At 40.2% G+C, this 20,817-nt stretch overlaps 1 protein-coding gene across 2 annotated transcripts in view; it reads right to left on the bottom strand.

Moving 5' to 3' along the window:
• hsph1 (heat shock 105/110 protein 1) overlaps positions 1-20,817 on the bottom strand; it is a 57,065-nt gene that overhangs the window by 21,305 nt on the left and 14,943 nt on the right. Inside the window, exons 4-10 of one of the 2 annotated variants that reach the window (XM_072262952.1) lie at positions 16,889-17,011; positions 14,088-14,187; positions 13,873-14,006; positions 5,696-5,940; positions 2,591-2,819; positions 2,097-2,203; positions 1,801-1,934 (exon numbers count right to left, since the gene is read on the bottom strand). In XM_072262952.1, the coding sequence (XP_072119053.1) occupies positions 1,801-1,934; positions 2,097-2,203; positions 2,591-2,819; positions 5,696-5,940; positions 13,873-14,006; positions 14,088-14,187; positions 16,889-17,011 (1,072 nt within the window). The remainder of the gene's footprint in view (positions 1-1,800; positions 1,935-2,096; positions 2,204-2,590; positions 2,820-5,695; positions 5,941-13,872; positions 14,007-14,087; positions 14,188-16,888; positions 17,012-20,817) is intronic. The other variant, XM_072262953.1, reaches the window with a different exon arrangement.

Raw genomic sequence — 20,817 nt, 5'->3', positions numbered from 1 at the left:
TCAATTACTTTGGGGTCAGCTTTTCGGTAAATTAAACATTTAAAAGTGCAAAACATTCTAATAAAAATGTTTACATTTTATAATCTTTAAGTCCACAAACAAGCAATTAACATAAACTTGGGGTAATTAATTCATTCTGGTGGTATAACCAATCTCATAAGCAGGGCCTGATTTCAATCAAACAATTTTATAATAATACATAAAATGGCATAAACTCTCCATTAATATGACAACAATTTGCACAGTGTTATCAAATTAGTCTTGGCAAGTTGCATTCAGCTCCTTGTTCCTGCTTTGTCATTTATCTCATTTTATCACTTTGATAGGGTGGCTGTTGTTCTAGAAACACTCACCAGAGGAACACCTTCTGTGTAACTATCCTCTCAAGCCACTTAATGCTGTAAATTTCAATGAATACTTAACCTCCTGTTCTTTAAAACTTGAGAAGTCTACTTAACTTCTTCCAACACAACAAAACCACTATCCCAAGAACCAATATGAAGAGCATTTGCTGCACTTTCTCTTTCAGAAGCATATCCATCCTCTTCTGTCTATATTTGTACCACATTTCACAAACAAGAGAAAACCTGCAGATGCTGGAAATCAAAGTAATACACACAAAATGCTGGAGGAACTCAGCAGACCACGCAGCATCTTTTGAAAAGTGTAAACAGTCGATGTTTTGGGCCAAGACCCTTCATCAGGACTCATGAAGGGTCTCGGCCCGAAACATCGACCGTTTACTCTTTTCCATAGATGCTACTTAGCCTGCTAGTTCCTCCAGCATTTTATGTGTATTACTTTGTACCATATTTGTAATGTCATGTGCAGCTGAATGGTCCTAACCCCAACCAATGGTTAGGCGTATTTTGATATTTCATGACTGCCAATGAAGAAAATTGTGAAAATGGCTAGCTAGATTGGATAGATCCTTCATTTGTAGATACTTCATAACAGCTACATTTCTACAACTGGGTATATGTTAATATTGTAGCAATGTTGGTTGTAACTTGACCAAGATTGCAGCAAGAGTATGATGCACAAGCTATAAACAGCAGACCACATTCATTCTTAGAACAATCCGGTAACAAATTTGAAAATATACATTTTTCCTTTAAACACTTTTAATGGTTTAAATGACACTTGATAGGTTTGCTCAGGTTTACAAAAGGAAGGTGATATTCAGTCTAAGTGGGCTTTCAGTCACCAAAAATTCTGATTATAGCAGATAGTTGTATCATTACGAGTGCATCCTAGGGACACATCAGGAGAGAAAAAAAAACTTGGCACTAAATGGCACTATTGCCCAAAAACTTTAGTCCTATCCATTATTCCCTTTAAGTAGAAGTTGGATGGAAAGAAATTCAAACAACCATAACCATTAGGTTACTTTGTTACCGGAATCAAGTAGAAACCTAGGTATAAGGGTTGCTAACTTTAGTTAGATAATTTGGGCATCATTATCTCCAATGGAATCACCTTGCTGTAGGTAATGGTTTAGTTATGCTGCTGTGAATTCAACTCAGAGATGATCAGTAAACCAGAAGTTTTATTATCTACTGTGCCAGGTCATCTCATATCTGTGTACGGGGTCTTTCTTTTTTCTTAAATTTAAAATGGCTTCTTTCTTACATCTGTCAATGTGCAGTTCGGGTACAAAAATTTGTCTCAGCCTCCTCATTTAGGGAGTAGGAAGTTTTCCAGGCTTCAAAGACCCACAGATTCCAATCAGAGTAATTACCTCAGTCAAGTCAATAAAAACTTCCGACTGAAATACCTTTAGCACAGAAAAATACTTACCTATTCTTGGCTCTGTGTAAGGAAGTGAGTTTGGATTGCTGTAAAATGCTTCTAATTCAAATGGATGCTTTCTGTAAAAGGTGAGTAGCTTTGAAAAGGGGACAGCATGATTTTTGGGATAAACTTCACAAATCCTAATAAATAAAAATGAAAGCATTTCAGCTCAGCAAATGTTATTTAAAAGACAAAAGCTATTTAATGATTCATAGTGATGTATTTTTATGGTTTTGTTTTGAAGGAATTTATTGGAAAATATTAGCAAATTAACAACAACCCACTTGAGTAGTTTCTCTTACCCTCCTACTCCACCAGTTTCCGTATTCCAGCTCAGAGAAATTGGGAATGGCATTACATCAGTAATGGAGAATTCACGCACTTTGAAAGCAGGAGAAAGTATTGCACACTGTAAACAGATATCAAGTTATACATCTGGATTTTTACATGAACTGAATTAACATTAATTTCAAAACACATTGCAGATGAATCTAAGAAAAAAAATTATACAGACAAGTAAATATTAGATGAACTATTTTCCCCATCCTGTCTGTAATAGCTCAATAGTATATTAATAATCCTTATTTTAAACAATATTTAATTGGCTTACATACCAGCAAAATATTAATCATTAAGTCGATATACTTAAAAATTACTTCCAAAGATTGTCTTACTTGCATAGCTAATACATCTGCAATCTTTCTAGATTCTAGAATAATTTGATGGGAGCTTGAAATTCCCAGTAGTGTGCAGAACTAGCCAGAAGTAAACACAAGCATTCTAACAGGACTATTACCTGTAAAGCACAACCTCTGGCAACTGCCTCATCTGCGTTGAGTCTGGTGCTGGTAACCTTCCCAAAGAATTTTGCTATCCTTTCTTTAACTGCTGGTATACGCGTGGAACCACCAATTATTTCAACTGTACTGACATCTGCAGGTTTCAGCTGTGTTTGATCCATAAGTGACTCAAGGGTTGTCTCTACTCTTTGTAGCAGGCTTGCACATAATTCCTCAAAGTGAGCTCTGGTGGAATATAGATTTGACACGTGGTTCAAGTTATACAAATCAAGCCAGGATCAACAGGCTATGGGACAGCTTCTTCCTACAAGCCATTAGACTTTTAAATTCACATGTCTGTACATTGCAACGGAGTCATAATGCAAAGATTTTTACTCCCTCACGTTGTGGGATGGATGCAAGAGTTAAATAAATTCTTCTTCTAAAATGCAAAGTCAGATTTGTTGTTGATATGGAAACTATAATGGATTAAACACACAGAAATGTTGATGATGAAATTAAAAACTAAAACTTGAAGTTGAAAATGTGCTCTAAAGGTTTCTGGAATAATGTCAAGAAGTAGTACTTAATTCATACAAAGACACTTGGAGAAGTAAAATTAACTAAGCTAAATAAACCTGAAATCTCCAGATTTAGAGGTTAGGATTGAAAATAAATATTTTCACCCTTAGGGATGGATAAACTATCTGCCACAGTATCATGATACAGGAAACCACTCAGGAAGGAATCTAAAAGAAATCTTGAAGTGATAGGGGGAAATGATAATCAAGTTCAATTTCACTTTATCATCATTCACCCGTACACATGTGCACCGCCAAAGAATATTTATCGCACACACAAAACACATAAGGTACCATTACAAATAAAAATGTGCATTTACGACACAAGTTAAAAAAGTAAACAGCACAGTACTTCTGGCGCTTCAGACGCAATGAGACCTGGGTGGTGGCAGGAAGCTCAGCAGATTTATGGCCTGGGGGAAGAAGCTCTTTCCCATCCTTCCTGATAATAGGAGGTCACAGAGATTGCTGGACGGATGGGAGGGGTCATTAACAATGCCACGTGCCCTGCGTATGCAACACTCCTGATAAATATCTCTGATGGTAGAGGACAGATAGGGACTTGATGTCAGATGTCTTGCAACAACCATACCAGATGGTGATGCAGCTGGTTAGAGTACTCTCATTGGCGCTCCTGTAAAAATTGGTTAGAATGGCAGGGAGGGGAAGCCTCACCCACTTAAATTTCCTCAGGAAGTACAGACCAAAGAGGTGGTGTTGAGGGACCAAGTGAGATCATCCGTTATGTGCATGCCCAGAAACTTGGTGCTCCTAAATTCTCCATGCAGGAGCCATGTATATGTAGTGAAGAGTGGTCGGCCCACACCTTCCTAATCATCTCTTTGGTCTTGTCCACATTGAGACTCAATTTGTTGTGCTCATGACAGGTGGGGTAAATGCCATTCTTTCTGCTATGCTCAATGAATGCAAAATCTAGGTGCCCTTACTTATCAATGATAGAGATGACATATCTGAAGGCGGACCACTATAGGCCTTTCAATTATCAGAGCAAAATAGAGAAACATATGTATGCAAATCACAGAAAGATGCAACAGTGATAGGGTTATACTAGTGAAAGACTTTTGACTATCTCTAAATAGGTTGGAACTGCTTTAGTGTAGAGGGCTTAGATGGAGTGAAATTTGTTAGGTGCATTCAAGAAAGTAAGTAGTCCCACTAGAGACAGGGCTATGAAACTAGCCAGGTAGTAGAAGCATTGGTGTGTGAAGCACTTTGAAAACTGACCATAATCCTGTAAGTTTCAAGATAGATATACAAAGGAATCATGTTGGTCCTGAGATTGATCAAGAATCTCAAAATTGAAAGTGCAAAAGAGAACTTGGGAATAAAGGGATCCTATTCTGGCTGGCTGCAGGTTACCAGTGGAGTTCCACAGGAGTTGGTGTTGGGACCATTGCTTTTTATGATGCATGTCAATGATTTGGACTATGGGATTAATGGATTTGTGGCTAAATTTGCCTATGATACAAAGATAAGTGGAGGAGCAGGTAGTGTTGAAGAAACCGAGAGCTTGCAGAGAGACTTAGATAGTGTAGGGGAATAGGCAAGGAAGTGGCAAACAACATACAATATTGGAAAGTGTATGGTCATGCACTCTGGTGGAAGAAATAAATGGGCAGACTATTATTTAGGTAGGGAGAGGATTCAAAATGCAGAGATGCAAAGGGACTTGGGAGTCCTTGTGCAGGGTATCCTAAAGGTTAATCTCCAGGTTGAGTCGGTGGTGAAGAAGACGAATGCAATGTTGGCACTCATTTCTAGAGGTATAGAATATGAGAGCAGGGACGTGATGTTAAAGCTCTATAAGGCACTCGTGAGACCACACTTGGGGTATTGTGCGCAGTTTTGGGCTCCTTATTTTAGAAAGGATATACTGACATTGGAGAGGGTTCAGAGAAGATTCACGAGACTGATTCCAGGAATGAAAGGGTTACGGTATGAGAAACATCTGGCAGCCCTTGGGCTGTATTCCCCGGAGTTCAGGAGAATGAGAGGGGATCTCATAGAAACATTCTGAATGTTAAAAGGCCTGAGCAGATTAGACATGCAAAGTTATTTCCCATGGTAGAGGATTCTAGGACAAGAGGGCACAACTTCAGGATTGAATGATGCCCTTTTAGAACAGAGATGCAGAAAACTTACTTTAGCCAGAGTTGTAAATCTGTGCAATTTGTTGCCATGAGTGGCTGTGGAGGCCAAGTCATTGAGTGCATTTAAGGCAGAGATAGATAGGTTCTTAACTAGCCAGGGCATCAAAGAGTATGGAGAGAGAGCAGGGGAGTGGGGATGACTGGAAGAAAGGATCAGCCCATAATTGAATGGCTGAGCAGACTTGATGGGCTGAATGGCCTACTTCTGCTCCTATATCTTATGGAATGGCTGAGTGGTCTGAATGGGTCTTGTGGCCTATTCCTGTTCTTCTATGCAATATACCAAAACATTACCATGTTTGTAAGTCAGTAAATTATTTGCCACATCTGTAATGATATGCAGCTTTGTTAGTTTTTTTTAGTACTTTACCGTTTCATCTTTCCAGCTACATCTATATCATTCATGAAGCATTCAATATTTAAAGGAGTATCCATGGAGTTAGCACTCATGAGTTTTTTCAGTTTTTCACATTCTTGATAGAGTCTCAACAAGGCCCGGATGTTAGACTTTACATCCAATTTGTACTTGGTTTTAAACTCAGCACAAAAATACTTCACCAATACTTCATCAAAGTCTTGGCCTCCCAAATATGGGTCGAAGGCTGTAGTAAGAACCTGTGTGGAAAAGACACATTTGATGCATTTCTTAAAATTAAAAGAAAAAAATCCAGGAATAAGTGTTACATTGCTTTCACAAGAACTTAATAAAGGCAATTTTGCAAAATTAAGATCACCCTATTTTTTTTTTAAAAGTTATATAGGATCTATGGAATTCCAAGCACTTGAAGGGACTTCTAATACATTATGGAATCTTAGGAGTAGCTTCTATGAAGATGGAACTCATGAGAACTATAAATTAATAAAGCATTTATTAGTCCTCTTGGATTTATAAAACTGCATTTTCTAAGCAACATCTTTCCCCATTACTGTCTTTACAAGTCAAAGGTTTCAAAATGTCAGGCATATCAGAATATTGTTTGAACTTGTTCACCAAGACACTACGCTTCTAGTTAATAAAGTTTGCTCTATTCCCTCAGCTAATTACACTCAACAGAAGATGAACTGTCAATAATTTGGGATGTATAAATAAGTGTAACAATACTCTTCATTTTAGGACAAGTTATGTTGGTATGAACAAAAGATGTCTGACTGAGCATCAGGGGTTTGAAACCAAATTAAAGTGCAATACTTGATCACTGAATCATTGCTAAAGTATATTCCAATTTTGCTGAGCTATATGATCAGAAGAGAAACAGCAACTGTAAAAGGCGAGTGAGGGAAAGATTTTTTTTAAAGTGGGCACTAGCAGTAATAGTAGTAGTAGTAGTATGACACAGGGGATCAGTAGTACTAAAATGTTCTAAAATCAATTGAGAAATAAAAGGTAGGACCCAGCTAAGGAAAAAGTGCTGAGGAAATACAAAAAAATGGAGAAAGTGTAAAAAGATGAAAATACAGAGGGACTCCTGTTAAAATACCTGCAAGAGATATACACTGTGACTTATAAAAGAGAGCAGTTGAAACAGTAAGCCATTGAAGAGCCAGATCTAACATGAATTGGTAAGGCATGCCTACACACAAATCAGGACTAGGAATTAACTCTACAGGGCTAGCATATTTAGAAAATAAAGAGGCAACAGTGGGATCTAAAGTAGCAGCTTGTAAGGCAGTGAATTTCAAATTTGATGTGAAAATTATTTTTCTCGTGTAGCCGAATAGGTAGCTGATAGAAAGACATGAAATGGATTTAAGGAAATGAATAGCTATTCAAGATGGAGAAGCTACCCCCCCCCCCATGAGGATCAGTAATGGAAGTGATTGCAATTAATGAACCAAAAGCGATAAGACCGCAAGACAATCAAGCTCCTTTCACCATTCAATCATAACTGATTTATTATCCCTCTCAATCCCATTCTCGTACCTTATCCTATGCCTTTCAATATTCGATACGTTTCAACGAAATCCCCACTCATTCTTTTAAACAAGTGAGTACACGACCAGAGCCAGCAATTCCTCCTCATACCTTAACCCTTTCAGTCCTGGGATAATTCTCAGAAGCCTCTTCTGGAACTTTTCCATTGCCAGCACATACTCTTACATATAGGGCCCAAAACTGCTCACAATACTCCGTGCAGTCTGATCAATGCCTTACAAAGCCTTAGCATTACATCATTTCATATTCTAGTCCTCTCAGAATGAGTGCTAACATTGTATTTGCCTTCCCTACTACTGACATAACCTGTAAGTTAATTTTTAGGGAATCCTGTATAAGGACTCCTAAATCTCTTTGCATCTCTGATTTCTGAATTTTATCTCCATTTAGAAAATAGTCTACCCCTTTATTCCTTTTACCAAAGTTGATGACCAAACACTTCCCTACACTATATTCCATCAGCCATTTTGCCATTTTCTCAATCTGTCCAAGTCCTTCTGTAGACTGCCTACTTCCTCAACACTACCTGGCCCTCTACCTATCTCTGTATTGTCTGCAAACTTGGCCACAAAGCCATCAATTCTATCATCCAAATAACAGGCCACTGCAGTCATCTCCAAATGTTCAACATGATAGTAAATAACTAAAAAACATTTAGGCAAGAATTTGCCCAGTGGATGCACCAATAGTAAATATTTCAATGTAGGTAAATGGAATATTACATGTTTGTAAGCTAGCCATTACATGGAAAATAGGAATTCAAATGACAAAGGAACTAAGGGATTTGGGAAGAAAATACACAATTGAACAAATCATCATTACAACTTTGGCTTAAACATGGACAAAGAAGCAAATTCAGGTGAAACAAGAACTACTTCAAATGCCTGCAGCAAAGTAGGTGCCAGCCTAGTCATCTTTGTAATGTCTTCCTCAAAAACATCTGCGGACTAATGTCTAAAACAGTCAAGCAACAACCTAAAATAATTGTAAGCAATGAATCATTCCTTACGGGTAATGTGCCAAACTCCTTCAATCACAGTCCTGGGGCAGCACTGTTTTATACAAGCATGAGGGGTAATCCTATTTTACTTCAGACCTATGAAGTCTCATGGCATTAGGTCAAACAGGGAGAAAGGTGTAATAACAGGGTTGTTGTGGTGGGAGCTTTTAATTTCCCAAATATAGATTGGGATCTCCTTAGAGAAAGGGGTTTAGATAGGGTGGAGTTTGTTAGGTGTGTTCAGGAAGGATTCTTGATATAGTATGTAGACAAGCCTATAAGAAGAGAGGCTGTACTTGATCTGGTATTGGGAAATGAACCTGGTCAGGTGTCAGGTCTTTCAGAGGGCATTTTAGAGATAGTGATCACAATTCTATCTCCTTTACCATAGCATTGGAGTGGGATAGGAACAGACAAGTTAGGAAAGCGTTTAATTGGAGTAAGGGGAAAATATGAGGCTATCAGGCAGGAACTTGGAAGCATAAATTGGGAACAGATGTTCTCAGGGAAGAAATGTGGCAAATGTTCAGGTCATATTTGCGTGGAGTTCTGCATAGGTACTGTACGTTCCAATGAGACAGGGAAAGGATAGTGAGGTATAGGAACCATGGTGTACAAAGGCTGTTATAAATCTAGTCATGAAAAGAAGAGCTTATGAAAGGTTCAAAAAAAAAAGGCAATGATAGAGATCTAGAAGATTATAAGGCTAGCAGGAAGGAGCTTAAGAATGAAATTAGAAGAGCCAGAAGGGGCCATGTGAAGACCTTGATGGACAGGATTAAGGAAAACCCCAAGGCATTCTACAAGTATGTGAAGAGCAAGAGGATAAGACGTAAGAGATTAGGACCAATCAAGTGTGACAGTGGAAAAGTGTGTATGGAACCGGAGGAGATAGCAGAGGTACTTAATGAATACTTTGCTTCAGTATTCACTACGGAATAGGATCTTGGCGTTTGTAGGGATGACTTACAGCAGACTGAAAAGCCTGAGCATGTAGGTATTAAGAAAGAGGATGTGCTGGAGGATTTGGAAAGCATCAAATTGGATAAGTCACCGGGACAGGACAAGATGTACCCCAGGCTGCTGTGGGAGGCGAGGGAAGAGACTGCTGAGTCTGTGGCAATGATCTTTGCAGCATCAATGGGGATGGGAGAGGTTCCAGAGGATTGCAGAGTTGCGGATGTTGTTCCCTTATTCAAGAAAGGGAGTAGAGATAGCCCAGGAAATTATAAACCAGTGAGTCTTACTTCAGTGGTTGGTAAGTTGTTGGAGAAGATCCTGAGAGGTAGGATTTATAAACATTTAGAGAGGCATAATATGATTAGAAATAGTCAGCATGGCTTTGTCAAAGGCAAGTTGTGCTTTAGAAGCCTGATTGAATTTTTGAGGATGTGACTAAACACATTGATGAAGGTAGAGCAGTAGATGTAGTGTACATGGATTTCAGCAAGGCATTTGATAAGGTACCCCATGCAAGGCTTATTGAGAAAGTAAGGAGCCATGGGATCCAAGGGGACCTTGCTTTGTGGATCCAGAACTGGCTTGCCCACAGAAGGCAAAGAGTGGTTGTAGACGGGTCATAGTCCGCATGGAGACCGATGATTAGTGGTGTGCCTCAGAGATCTGTTCTGGGACGCCTACTCTTCGTGATTTTTATAAATGACCTGGATGAGGAAGTGGACAGATGGGTTAGTAAATTTGCTAATGACACAAAGGTTGGGGGTGTTGTGGATAGTGTGGAGGGCTGTCAGAGGTTACAGCATGACATTGATAAGATGCAAAACTGGGTTGAGAAGTGGCAGATGGTGTTCAACCCAGATAAGTGTGAGGTGGTTCATTTTGGTAGGTCAAATATGATGTCAGAATATAGTACTAATGGCAAGACTCTTTGACCCCAAGATACCTCTGATCCTCCACACTGCTGAGTCCATAGGACACTCAAAGCTGCTGCGCAGGTTGACTCTGTGGTTAAGAAGGCTTACAGTGCATTGGCCTTCATCAATCATGGGATTGAGTTAAAGAGCCAAGAGGTAATGTTGCAGCTATATAGGACCCTGGTCAGACCCCAGTTGGAGTACTGTGCTCAGTTCTGGTTGCCTCACTACAGGAAGGATGTGGAAACCATAAAGGATGCAGAGGAGATTTACAAGGATGTTGCCTGGATTGGGGAGCATGCCTTATGAGAATAGGTTAAGTGAACTCAGTCTTTTCTCCTTGGAGCGACGGAGGATGAGAGGTGACCTGATAGAGGTGTACATGATGAGAGAATTGATTGTGTGGATAGTCAGAGGCTTTTTCCCCCAGGGCTGAGATGGCTAGCACAAGAGGACACAGTTTTAAGGTGCTTAGAAGTAGGTACAGAGGAGATGTCATTGGTTAAGTTTTTTTTAAGAAAAACAGAGTGGTGAGTGCATGGAATGGGCTGCTGGCGAAGGTGGTGGAGGCGGATACCATAGGATCTTTTAAGAGACTCCTGAATAGGTACATGGAGCTTAGAAAAATAGAGGGCTAAGGGTAACCCTGGGCAATTTCTAAGGTAAGAACATGTTCAGCACAGCTTTGTGGGCCGAAGGGCCTGTATTGTGCTGTAGGTTTTCTATGTTTTCTGTTTCCCAAATAATTAAGTACTCCACATTTACAACCAACATGACATGTACAAAATTCAGGTATGGAATGGCAAATGAGAAGAGGATCTCAACAAGACAGTCTTACTACTGTTCTTTTACATCCAATGGCGATACCATTACTGAACTCTTCCCATCATCAACACCTGCAGAGAGACCACTAGCTGGAAACTTAACTAAATTAGGTACATAAATACAATTACCATTACAACAAGTTACAGATTGGAGTAAATAAGTTACTTCTTAATTTTCAAAACCCTTCTGAAATTGTACATGGCACAATTCAGGAGTGTGATGGAATATCTTATTCAGCCTCAATAAAATTATCACAAAAAAAAAACAAGATTATCATGAAGTTAAATACCCATCATAACTTGGTACTGATCAACCAAAGCAAATATTTACCAACATACACCAAGTGTGGAGTTACAGATCCTTTTTTGGTTATGAATGCCCAACTTATGTACAACTTATACAATAGTTCAAGCGTTTGGGAGACCAGTGCGATAGATTTCTTTGACCATGTCCTCACCCAAACCCGCTACCACAGCCACTGCTCCACCTCTGATCTCTGCTGCCTTCCAATTCTTTGACCATATGCCCATCCAAACCTGCTAACACAGCCTTTCCACCATCAATGCTGCTCTCATCTGCATCTCTTCCATTTCCTGGAAGTCTGCCCTCAATCCATCCTCCATCCACCCTATCAGGATTAGGGTTCCTCTTGTCCTCGTCTACCACCTCAGAAGCCTCTGCATCCAGCACAAAATTGTCCGTAACTTCCACCATCTCCAATGAGATCCCACCACCAAGCACAGCTTTCCCTCCACCCCCACTTTCTGCAGGGATCGCTCCCTATGTGACTCTCTTCTCTATTCATCCCTTCTCACTGATCTCCATCTAGTTACTTATCCTTGCAAGCAAAACAAGTACCATGCCTGCCCCTACACTTCCTTTCTCAGTACCAATCAGGGCCCCAAATAATCCTTCCAGGTGAGGTGACACTTCAGCTGTCAGTCTGTTGGGGTCATGTAGTATACCTAGTGCTCCCTGTGTGGCCTCCTGTACATTGGTGAGACCTAATGTAGATCAAGAGACCACTGTGCCAAGCACCTATGCTCCATCTGCCAGAAAAAGTGGGATCCCCCAGTGGCCACCCACTTCAATTCTACTTCCCATTCCGACATGTCAGTCCACGGCCTTCTCTACTGCTGTGATGAGGCCACACTCAGGTTGGAGAAGCCATACGTTATATTCCATTTGGTTAGCCTCTAACCTGATGGCACAAACATCAATTTCTCAAACTTCCGGTAATGCCCCCCCGCCCCACTTCCATTCACCATTCCCAATCCCTCTCTCACCTTATCTCCTGACCTGCCCATCACCTCCCTCTGGTGCTCCTTCCCCTTCCCTTTCTTCCAAGGTCTTCTACCATCTATCAGATTCCCCCTTCTCCAGCCCTTTACATCTTTCACCTACCAGCTTCCCAGCTCTTTACTTCAACCCTACCCCCTCCTGGTTTCACCTATCACCTACCACCTTCTACTTCTTCCTCCTTTCCCCCACCTTCTTGCTTGAACTTCTCATCTTTCTTTTTCCAGTCCTGATGCAGGGTCTCGGCCCAAAACGTCGATTGTTCACTCTTTTCCATAGATACCGCCTGGCCTGCTGAGTTCCTCCAGCAATTGTTTGTGTTGTGATAGACTTCTTGGCTGCTATAGAACTGCAGGCATTTTCTGCTCTGCAGAAACTATCTGCAGCCATATTTCTGACTTGCGGACTGTTAGGGTTACAAATGTTCATAGAAACCCTGCTGTAACTTGGTGAGAACCTTCTGCAAGATGCTCTGCAGCAATTTACCAAATCTCAGTTACAAACAAGAGAAAATCTGCAGATGCTGGAAACCCAAGCAATGCACACAAAATGCTGAAGAACTCTGCAGGCCAGGCAGCATCGATGGAAAAAGATACAGTCGACATCTTGGGCTGAGACCTTCGACAGGACTGGAGAAAAAAGGATGAGAAGTAGATGTAAAAGGTGGGAGGAGGGGAAGAGAGAAACACAAGGTGATAGGTGAAACCTAGAGGAGAGAGGGATGAAGTAAAGAGCTGGGAAGTTGATTGGTGAAAGAGATGCAGAGCTGAGGGGGGGGGGGCAGGGAGGGTCTGGTAGGAGAGGCCAGAAGGCCATGGAAGAAAGACTAGGGGGAGGAAGTAGCACCAGAGGGAGGTGATGGGCAGCCAAGGAGATAAGGTGAGAGAGGGAAAAGGGGAGGGGCATTATCGGAAGTTTGAGAAATCATGCCCCCAGTTTGGAGGCTACCCAGATGGAATATAAGGTGTTGTTCCTCCAACCTGAGTGTGGCCTCATTGCGACAGTAGAGGAGGCCATGGATGGACATGTTGGAATGAGAATGGGAAGTGGAATTAAAATGGGTAGTCACTGGGAGGTCTCGCTTCTTCTGACGGAAGTGCTGGACGCAGAGGCTGGTGGGTGGTAGGAGAGGACAAGAGGAATCTTATCCTTCGTAGGGTGGCAGGAGGATGGGGTAAGAGCAGATGTGCGTGAAATGGAAGAGATACTGTGGAGGGCAGCAGTGATGGTGGAGGAAAGGAAGTCCCTTTCTTTCAAAAAGAACATCTCCTTCGTTCTGGAATGAAAAGCCTTATCCCAAGAGCAGCTGTGACAGAGACAGAGGAATTGAGAAAAGGGGATAAAAGTTCAGTTACAACCAGCTCAAAACACAGCAATTGTACATTTTTGAAGAAAATGTGCAAAACTTGTTCAGTTGTAACTGAAATTACACCCATTTAACCAGGTGTAAAACACATAATTAAGCTGAATATAAACATTTTCAGATAACATTTGCAAATTGTTTGTCAATATTTTGATTTTTACAAATTGTCCTAGTAAATTTCAAGGATGACTTCTCATAACGCAGAAAAACATTCATATGTCTTTTAATGAAAATACAATGCAAAATTAATTACCTTCATGCTTCCCGTATGTAAAGCACAGGCAGAAACTTGAAATGCAGAATGACCCATATCTGCAAATACAACAATCTTTGATTTTTCCTCAGGGGATGGAAGATCTGGGTTGTAGATTCCATATGCCAGACAGGCTACAATAATAAGGATAGATTATTAGAGAAAAATATTCCAAAAGGAATCATCCATTAAAATCTTTCAACCTGACAGCATACCTGCAGTAGGATCATTCATTAACTTTAAGCAATTCAAGCCAGCGATTCCAGCAGCTTTTAGTATTGAACTCCGTTCAGCATTGGTGAAAAAAGAAGGTACCTACAAAAGAAAATATATTTTATATCATATTGCACATTTTACTATTCAATATAGCAAATCTTAGCTCAACATTTTTACTGGAGAAAACTGTCAAAAATATTATAATTACTGAATTTCTAGAATGTCTATGAGATGACTTTTTAAGAGCAGCTCATGATTGAGCCCACTGGGGATCAGCTGTTCTGGATTTTGTGTTATGCAAAGAATCAGACTGGATTAAAAAGCTAAGATAAAGAACCCCAAGGGGCAAGTGATGATAATATGATCAAATTCTCCCTAAAATTTGAGAAGGAGAAGCTAAAGTTAAATGTATCAGTATTATAGTGGAGTGAAGGGAATTACAGAGCCATGAGAGAGGAGTTGGCCAAAATTTATTGGAAAAGAACACTGGCAGGGATGATAACAGAGCAGCAATGGCTGTAATTTCTGAAAGCAATTTGGAAGGCACAGGATATATACATCCCAATGAGGAAGATGTACTCTAAAGGAAAGATGACACAACCGTGTCAAAGAAGAGAAGTCAAAGCCAACATTAAAGCCAAAGAGAGGGTATATAATAGAGTAAAAAATTAGTGGGAAGTCAGAAGATTAGGAAGCCTTTAAAAACCAGAAGACAACTAAAAAAGTAATTAAGATAAAGATGGAATACAAAAGTAAGCCAGCTAATAATATTAAAGAGGATAGCAAAAGTTTCTTCAGATATGTAAAGTGTAAAAGAGAGGAGAGAGTGGATGTCAGACCACTAGAAAACAATGCTGGAGAGGTAATAATGGGGGATAAGGAAATGACAGATGAATTGAATAAGTATTTTGTATCAATTTTCACTGTGGAAGACACTAGCAGTATGGTAGAAGTTCCTGGTGTCAGAGCGCATGAAGTGTGCGAAGTTACCATAATGGAGAGAGTGTTCCTGAGAAACTGAAAGGTTTAATAGTTGATGTCACCTGGACCAGGTGGTGTACACCCCAGAGTTCTGAAAAAAGTGGCTGAAGAGATCATGGAGGCTTTAGTAACGACCTTTCAAGAATCATTAGAATCTGGAATGGTTCTTGGATACTGGAAAATTGTAAGTGTCACTTCGCTCCAAGAAGGGCAAGAAGCAGAAGAAAGGAACCTATAAGGCCAGTCAGCCTGAACTCAGTGGTTGGGAAGACATTGGAGTGGATTATCAAGGAGGAAGTCTCAGGCTACTTGAAGACACATGATAAAATGTGCCATAATCAGCATGGTTTCTTTAAGGGAAAATTTTGCCTGACAAATCTGTTGGAATTCATTGAAGTAGTAACAAGCAGGATAGACGAGGGAGAATCCGTTAATGTTCTGTACTTGGATTTATGCCTTGAACAAGGTTCCACACATGAGGCTGCTCAACAAACTACAAGACTACAGGAAAGACTCTAGCATGGATAAAGCAGTGGCTGATTGGCATGAGGTAAAGAGCCTTCTCCAACTGTCTACTGGTAACTAGTAGTGTTCCACAGGGTTCTGTGTTAGGACCATTTTTTTTTTACATTATGCATCAATGATTTGGATGATGGAATGGACAGCTTTGCTGCAAAGTATGCAGATGAAATGAAGATAGGTGGAGAGGCAGGTAGTTTTGAGGAAGTAGAGAGGCTACAGAAGGAGTTAAGACAGATTAGGGGAATGGGTAAAGAAATGGCAGATGGAATTCAGTGTTGGGAAGTGTATGGTCATGTACTTTGAAAGAAGTAATGAAAGGATTGACTATTTTCTAAATGGAGAGAAAAACAACAAACTGAGGTGCATAGGGACTTGGGAGTCCTTGTGTAGGAATCCCTAAAGGTTAATTTGGAGGTTGAGTCTGTGATGAAGGCAAATGGAATGTTAGCATTCATTTCAAGAGGACTAAAATATAAAAACAAGGATGTAATCTTGAAACTTCATAAAGCACTGGTGAGCACTCAATTGTAGTATTGTGAGCAGGTTTGGGCCCCTTATCTTAGAAAGGATGTGCTGAAACTGGAGAGGGTTCAAAGGAGGTTCACAAAAATGATTCTAGGATTGAACAGCTTGTCATATGAAGAGTGCTCGATAGATCTGAGTTCAGATGAATGAGGGGTGACCTCATTGAAACCCATTGAATGGTGGAAGACTTTGATAGAGTGGATGTGGAGAGAACATATCCCATGGTGGGACAGTCCAAGACCAGAGGACACAGCGTTAGAAAGGAGGGGCGTCCTTTTAGAACAGCGATGAGTAGGAACTTCTTTAGCCAGAGAATGGTGAATCTGTGGAATTCTTTGCCACAGGCAGCTGTGGAGGCCAAGTCTTTATGTACATTTATGTATGTTGACAGATTTTTGATTGGTCAGGGCATGAAGGGATACAGGGAGAAGGCAGGAGATTGGGACCGAGAGAAAAATTGGATCAGCCATGACAAAATGGAGGAGCAGACGCAATAGGCCAAATGGCCTAATTCTGCTTCTATATCTTATGGTCAAATTTTTATAACTTAATGATGAGGAAATCTGAGAGTGTTTTTCAAAGTGCTGAGACACCACTGCCATTTAAAATTTTGAACAGACCTAGATTCTGTACAGTAATTATATAAAGGGCATAATAAAAGCTGGTATGCAAAATAATTATCTCCATGAATGAAGCTGATCTAAGAATAAGATAATCACACCTATGTTAATGCGATTTGAACACAGCAATTTCCATGCCTAAAAATACTTACAGAAATTACACAATCAGATACAGACTTTTTCAGATTACTTTCAGCGGTCGCCTTCAGTTTGCTTAGCAACATTGCTGTAATCTGTTCTGTGGTGAAATGCTGTTCTTTATTCATGTACATAACCTACAAGCAAGAACATAAGCTGCTGAAGAACAAACTGATTTACAAATAAGAGCCTTAATCTTCATTTCTTGTACCATAACTGGCAACTTGCATATTCGTATCAAACATCTGGTACCTTTCCATCTTAATGCTTTACTTGTGCTTTTATTCTCTATGTTCACTTTCTAAAGACCTCAGAAAGAAATTAGGTACTGTTGAAATTTCTTCAAATTGGTATTAGATATTACCTATGGTACTTTTGGTACTTTGTAATTTCTATCTGGTTCAGTACATAAAAGTACCACTTATACAGTCAACCACATTTTCTGTCACCAAGCCCACAACTTCTTGCACCAGCTCCCAATTATTTGTTCCCTTCTCTGTTGAACTTGAACCCTCAATCATATTTTAGAAGAGGATAGCAACAGTACCTTTTCTGTGATCACTACAGCCTTTGCAAATATTGGTTTAATAAGGTAGTACACTCATTTTGTACAAAGTCTCTGGAATCACCATTCAGTGCAATTCTTCTCTCACACACACTGAAGAATATGAAATCCAAAATTCATAATGCTTCAATTTTCTACCTCTACAGATACTAATTCCTTTTCCTATGGCACTTTCTATTGCAAATGCATATGGCCTTCCAAACAACTGAGGTTAAATATTTCTTTCCAAGCGATTCATCAATTTACTTCTATGTATTCTAATTGAGTAGATAGCATTTCTTGCTCATGATATGGCCTTCTTTTCACCGGAGGAACCAAATGCAAATTGGGTGAACACTTTCCAGAGTAGACTCGTTTTGCAGACTCAAAGTTTCCATGTACCTATAGTTTCAGTTATCCAGATTTCTCCTACCATGACCTTGTGGTTTTCAGCCTCCTACACTGATCCTATGAAGATAATCTTAGGAAAAAATCTTATCTTTTGACAAGGTATATTATTGACTCTCAATTCAGCATTAATTTCAACAATTGCAGATAATCAGCATTTCAACTTTTTTTTAATCTTTGTCTTTCCCCCTCCCCACAAAAAAAATTCCAGGTTTTATTCTTTTTCTCCTATTTATACTTCTCCTGGAAGCTGCTCTTTTGTTAGTCAATCATGCCTTTACCACTTTTTCCACTCAGGTTCATCATCACTTCTGTCATTTAATCTCTTGTTCCATCACAAATGGTTGTGTTTCCTCTACTTGTCCTGCCTTATTGTATTAATCTCTAACATACCCAGTTTTGATGAAAGACCAGACACAACATGACATACTGAGAACTTCCAGCAAACAAACCCGATTCTAAACAATTTCTAGAAATAATTACTATTTGCAGGTTGAAATAGCATAGAATGGATAGCATGGGCTGTGGACTTGCCCAATTTCCATAAACATCTTCTATGGTGAAACCTTAGATACATCCAATTTTGTTGCTACAACTACATCTGAAGATCTTGGCAACTGATATCAAACTATATTCAACGTATATTATTTGGACATGCTGGGGTCAAATTTTGTATGTGGAATTCATCTCATTTTGGAGGGCAAAAAAACAGGTTGCAATTTCTGAGTACAAATGAATATCAATGATCACTGGGTTTCTGAACTGTATTAATTGTCATAAAATCACAACAGTTGCGAAACCAACCATCAGTATTCAATCATAGGATTCATGCAGTTATCTAGCTTTCTCTGCACACCGCTGGAGAGTAACAAAAAGTGTAATATTTACCAATAAACTGGCATCAGTCGACGAGTTAGATGCAGGGACCACTAGCCTACAGTGAATTTTACAGCAAAACCAACCTTTGTTTTAAAATTACTGGTATGAATTACAGCAAACTGGAACTGCGTTAAGGATTAATTACAAAACCTCTTGACAATAACTGGCTCCCTTATCCTACAGGTGACAGAAAGAGCAGGGAAATCAGAAGTTATTTTGCTCATACACAGAATCCAATTGAAACATCTTGACCCAACATTGTTGACTGTCCATTTCCCTACATAGATGCTTGCCTGACTTACTGAATTTCTCCAGCATCTTGTGTTGTTCCAGTATCTACAGTCTCTAATTTCAGTCTTGCCCTTACATTTTATCGGATTGACAAACTCACTACAAATAGAATGCAATAAAGGCAAGACATAGTGATTTTTCAACATAGTTAGAGATGTTTTAGCAACAGGCTGGATTATTTTGAACTTGCTCTCTTCATTTGTCTACACTTACTCTGGTTGGATGCTGTTGGCCTTGTCCCACTGTCAGACTTTCAGTTCCAATCAGGTGTGGCAAGGCCTCAGTGCTGAGAAGGTCACAAATGACACACTGCTTAGACTGTCTCTAAGAATGTTTTCATCAAAAGACAAAACTTCTAAAACAATGCAGAATGTTTGTTTCATGGAATCCTGATTAACCCTTTCCATACTGGAAGGAGACATTCAGATCAATGGGTTTACTATACACTGTCAGGATAGATCTATAGAGTCTCTCAAAAGCAGAGGTGGAGGAGCATGCCTCCTGATCGACTCTTCTTGGTGCACAAATATATCAGTGCTGTCCCAATTCTGCTCACCAGACCTGGAATATTTGGCAGTAAAGTGTCATCCTTTTTACCTACCACGGGAGTTCTCTGGGGTCATTCTGGTAGCAGTTTACATTCCACCTCAGGCCAATGTCAAGCAGGGTTCAGATGATCTGAACAATGGGACCAACATGCACAAAACAGCGTATCCTAACGCCTTCACCGTCATTTTGGGAAATTTTAAACAAGGCCAGCCTGAAATAAAATCACTAAGTGATTACTATCAACAGATCACTTGCAATACCAGAGGAAACAACACACTGGACCATTGTTACACCACCATCAAGAATGCCTACCGTGCTATTCCACACCCTCACTCCGGGAAGTCTGATCACCTAGCTCTACTTCTACTCCTCGAGTATAGGCAGAGACTGAAGACTGCAGCATCAGTAGTGAGGACCAAGAAGGTTTGGACAAGGGAAGCACAGGAGCGCCTACAGGATTGCTTTGAATCAGTGGACTGGACTTGATTCAGGGATTCATCTTTGAATCTGGATGAATATACTGCAGTTGTTACTGACTTCATGAAAACCTGAGTGGATGAGTATGTGCCTACAAAGATTTACTGCACATTCCCAAACCAAAAGCTGTGGATGAACCAGGAAGTACATCATCTGCTGAAGGCTAGGTCTGTGGCATTCAAGTCTGGCAACCCAGGCCTGTACCAGAAAACCAGGTATGATTTGCAGAGGGCTATTTCAAGGGCAAAGAGACAATTTCGAATGAGGTTGGAGGCGGTATCAGTTGCACAGCAACTCTGGCAGGGATTGCAAGACATTATTTCCTACAAAGCAAAACCCAATAGTATGAATGGCAACGATGCTTCACTACCAGATAACTCAATGCCTTTTATGCACACTTTGAAAGGGAGAACATAACTATAGCTGTGAAGATCTCTGCTGCACCTGATGACTCTGTGATCTCTGTCTCAGAGGCCGATGTAAGACTGTCTTTAAAGAGAGTGAACCCTCGCAAGGCAGAAGGTCCCGATGGAGTACCTGGTAAGGCTCTGAAGACCTGTGCCAACCAACCAGCGGGAGTATTCAACCTCTCACTGCTACAGGCAGAAGTTCCCACTTGCTTCAAAAGGGCAACAATTATACCAGTGCCAAATAAGAATAATGTCAGCTGCCTTAATGACTATCGCCTGGTAGCACTCACATCAACAGTGATGAAATGCTTTGAGTGGTTGGTCATGACTAGACTGAACTCCTGCCTCAACAAGGACCTGGACCCATTGCAGTTTGCCTATTGCC

This window comes from Mobula birostris, chromosome 7 (assembly GCF_030028105.1).
Source record: "Mobula birostris isolate sMobBir1 chromosome 7, sMobBir1.hap1, whole genome shotgun sequence".
NCBI classification, from domain to species: domain Eukaryota; kingdom Metazoa; phylum Chordata; class Chondrichthyes; order Myliobatiformes; family Myliobatidae; genus Mobula; species Mobula birostris.
The sequence above is the reverse complement of the archived record's forward strand: the minus strand, read 5'-3'. Positions and strand labels throughout refer to the sequence as shown.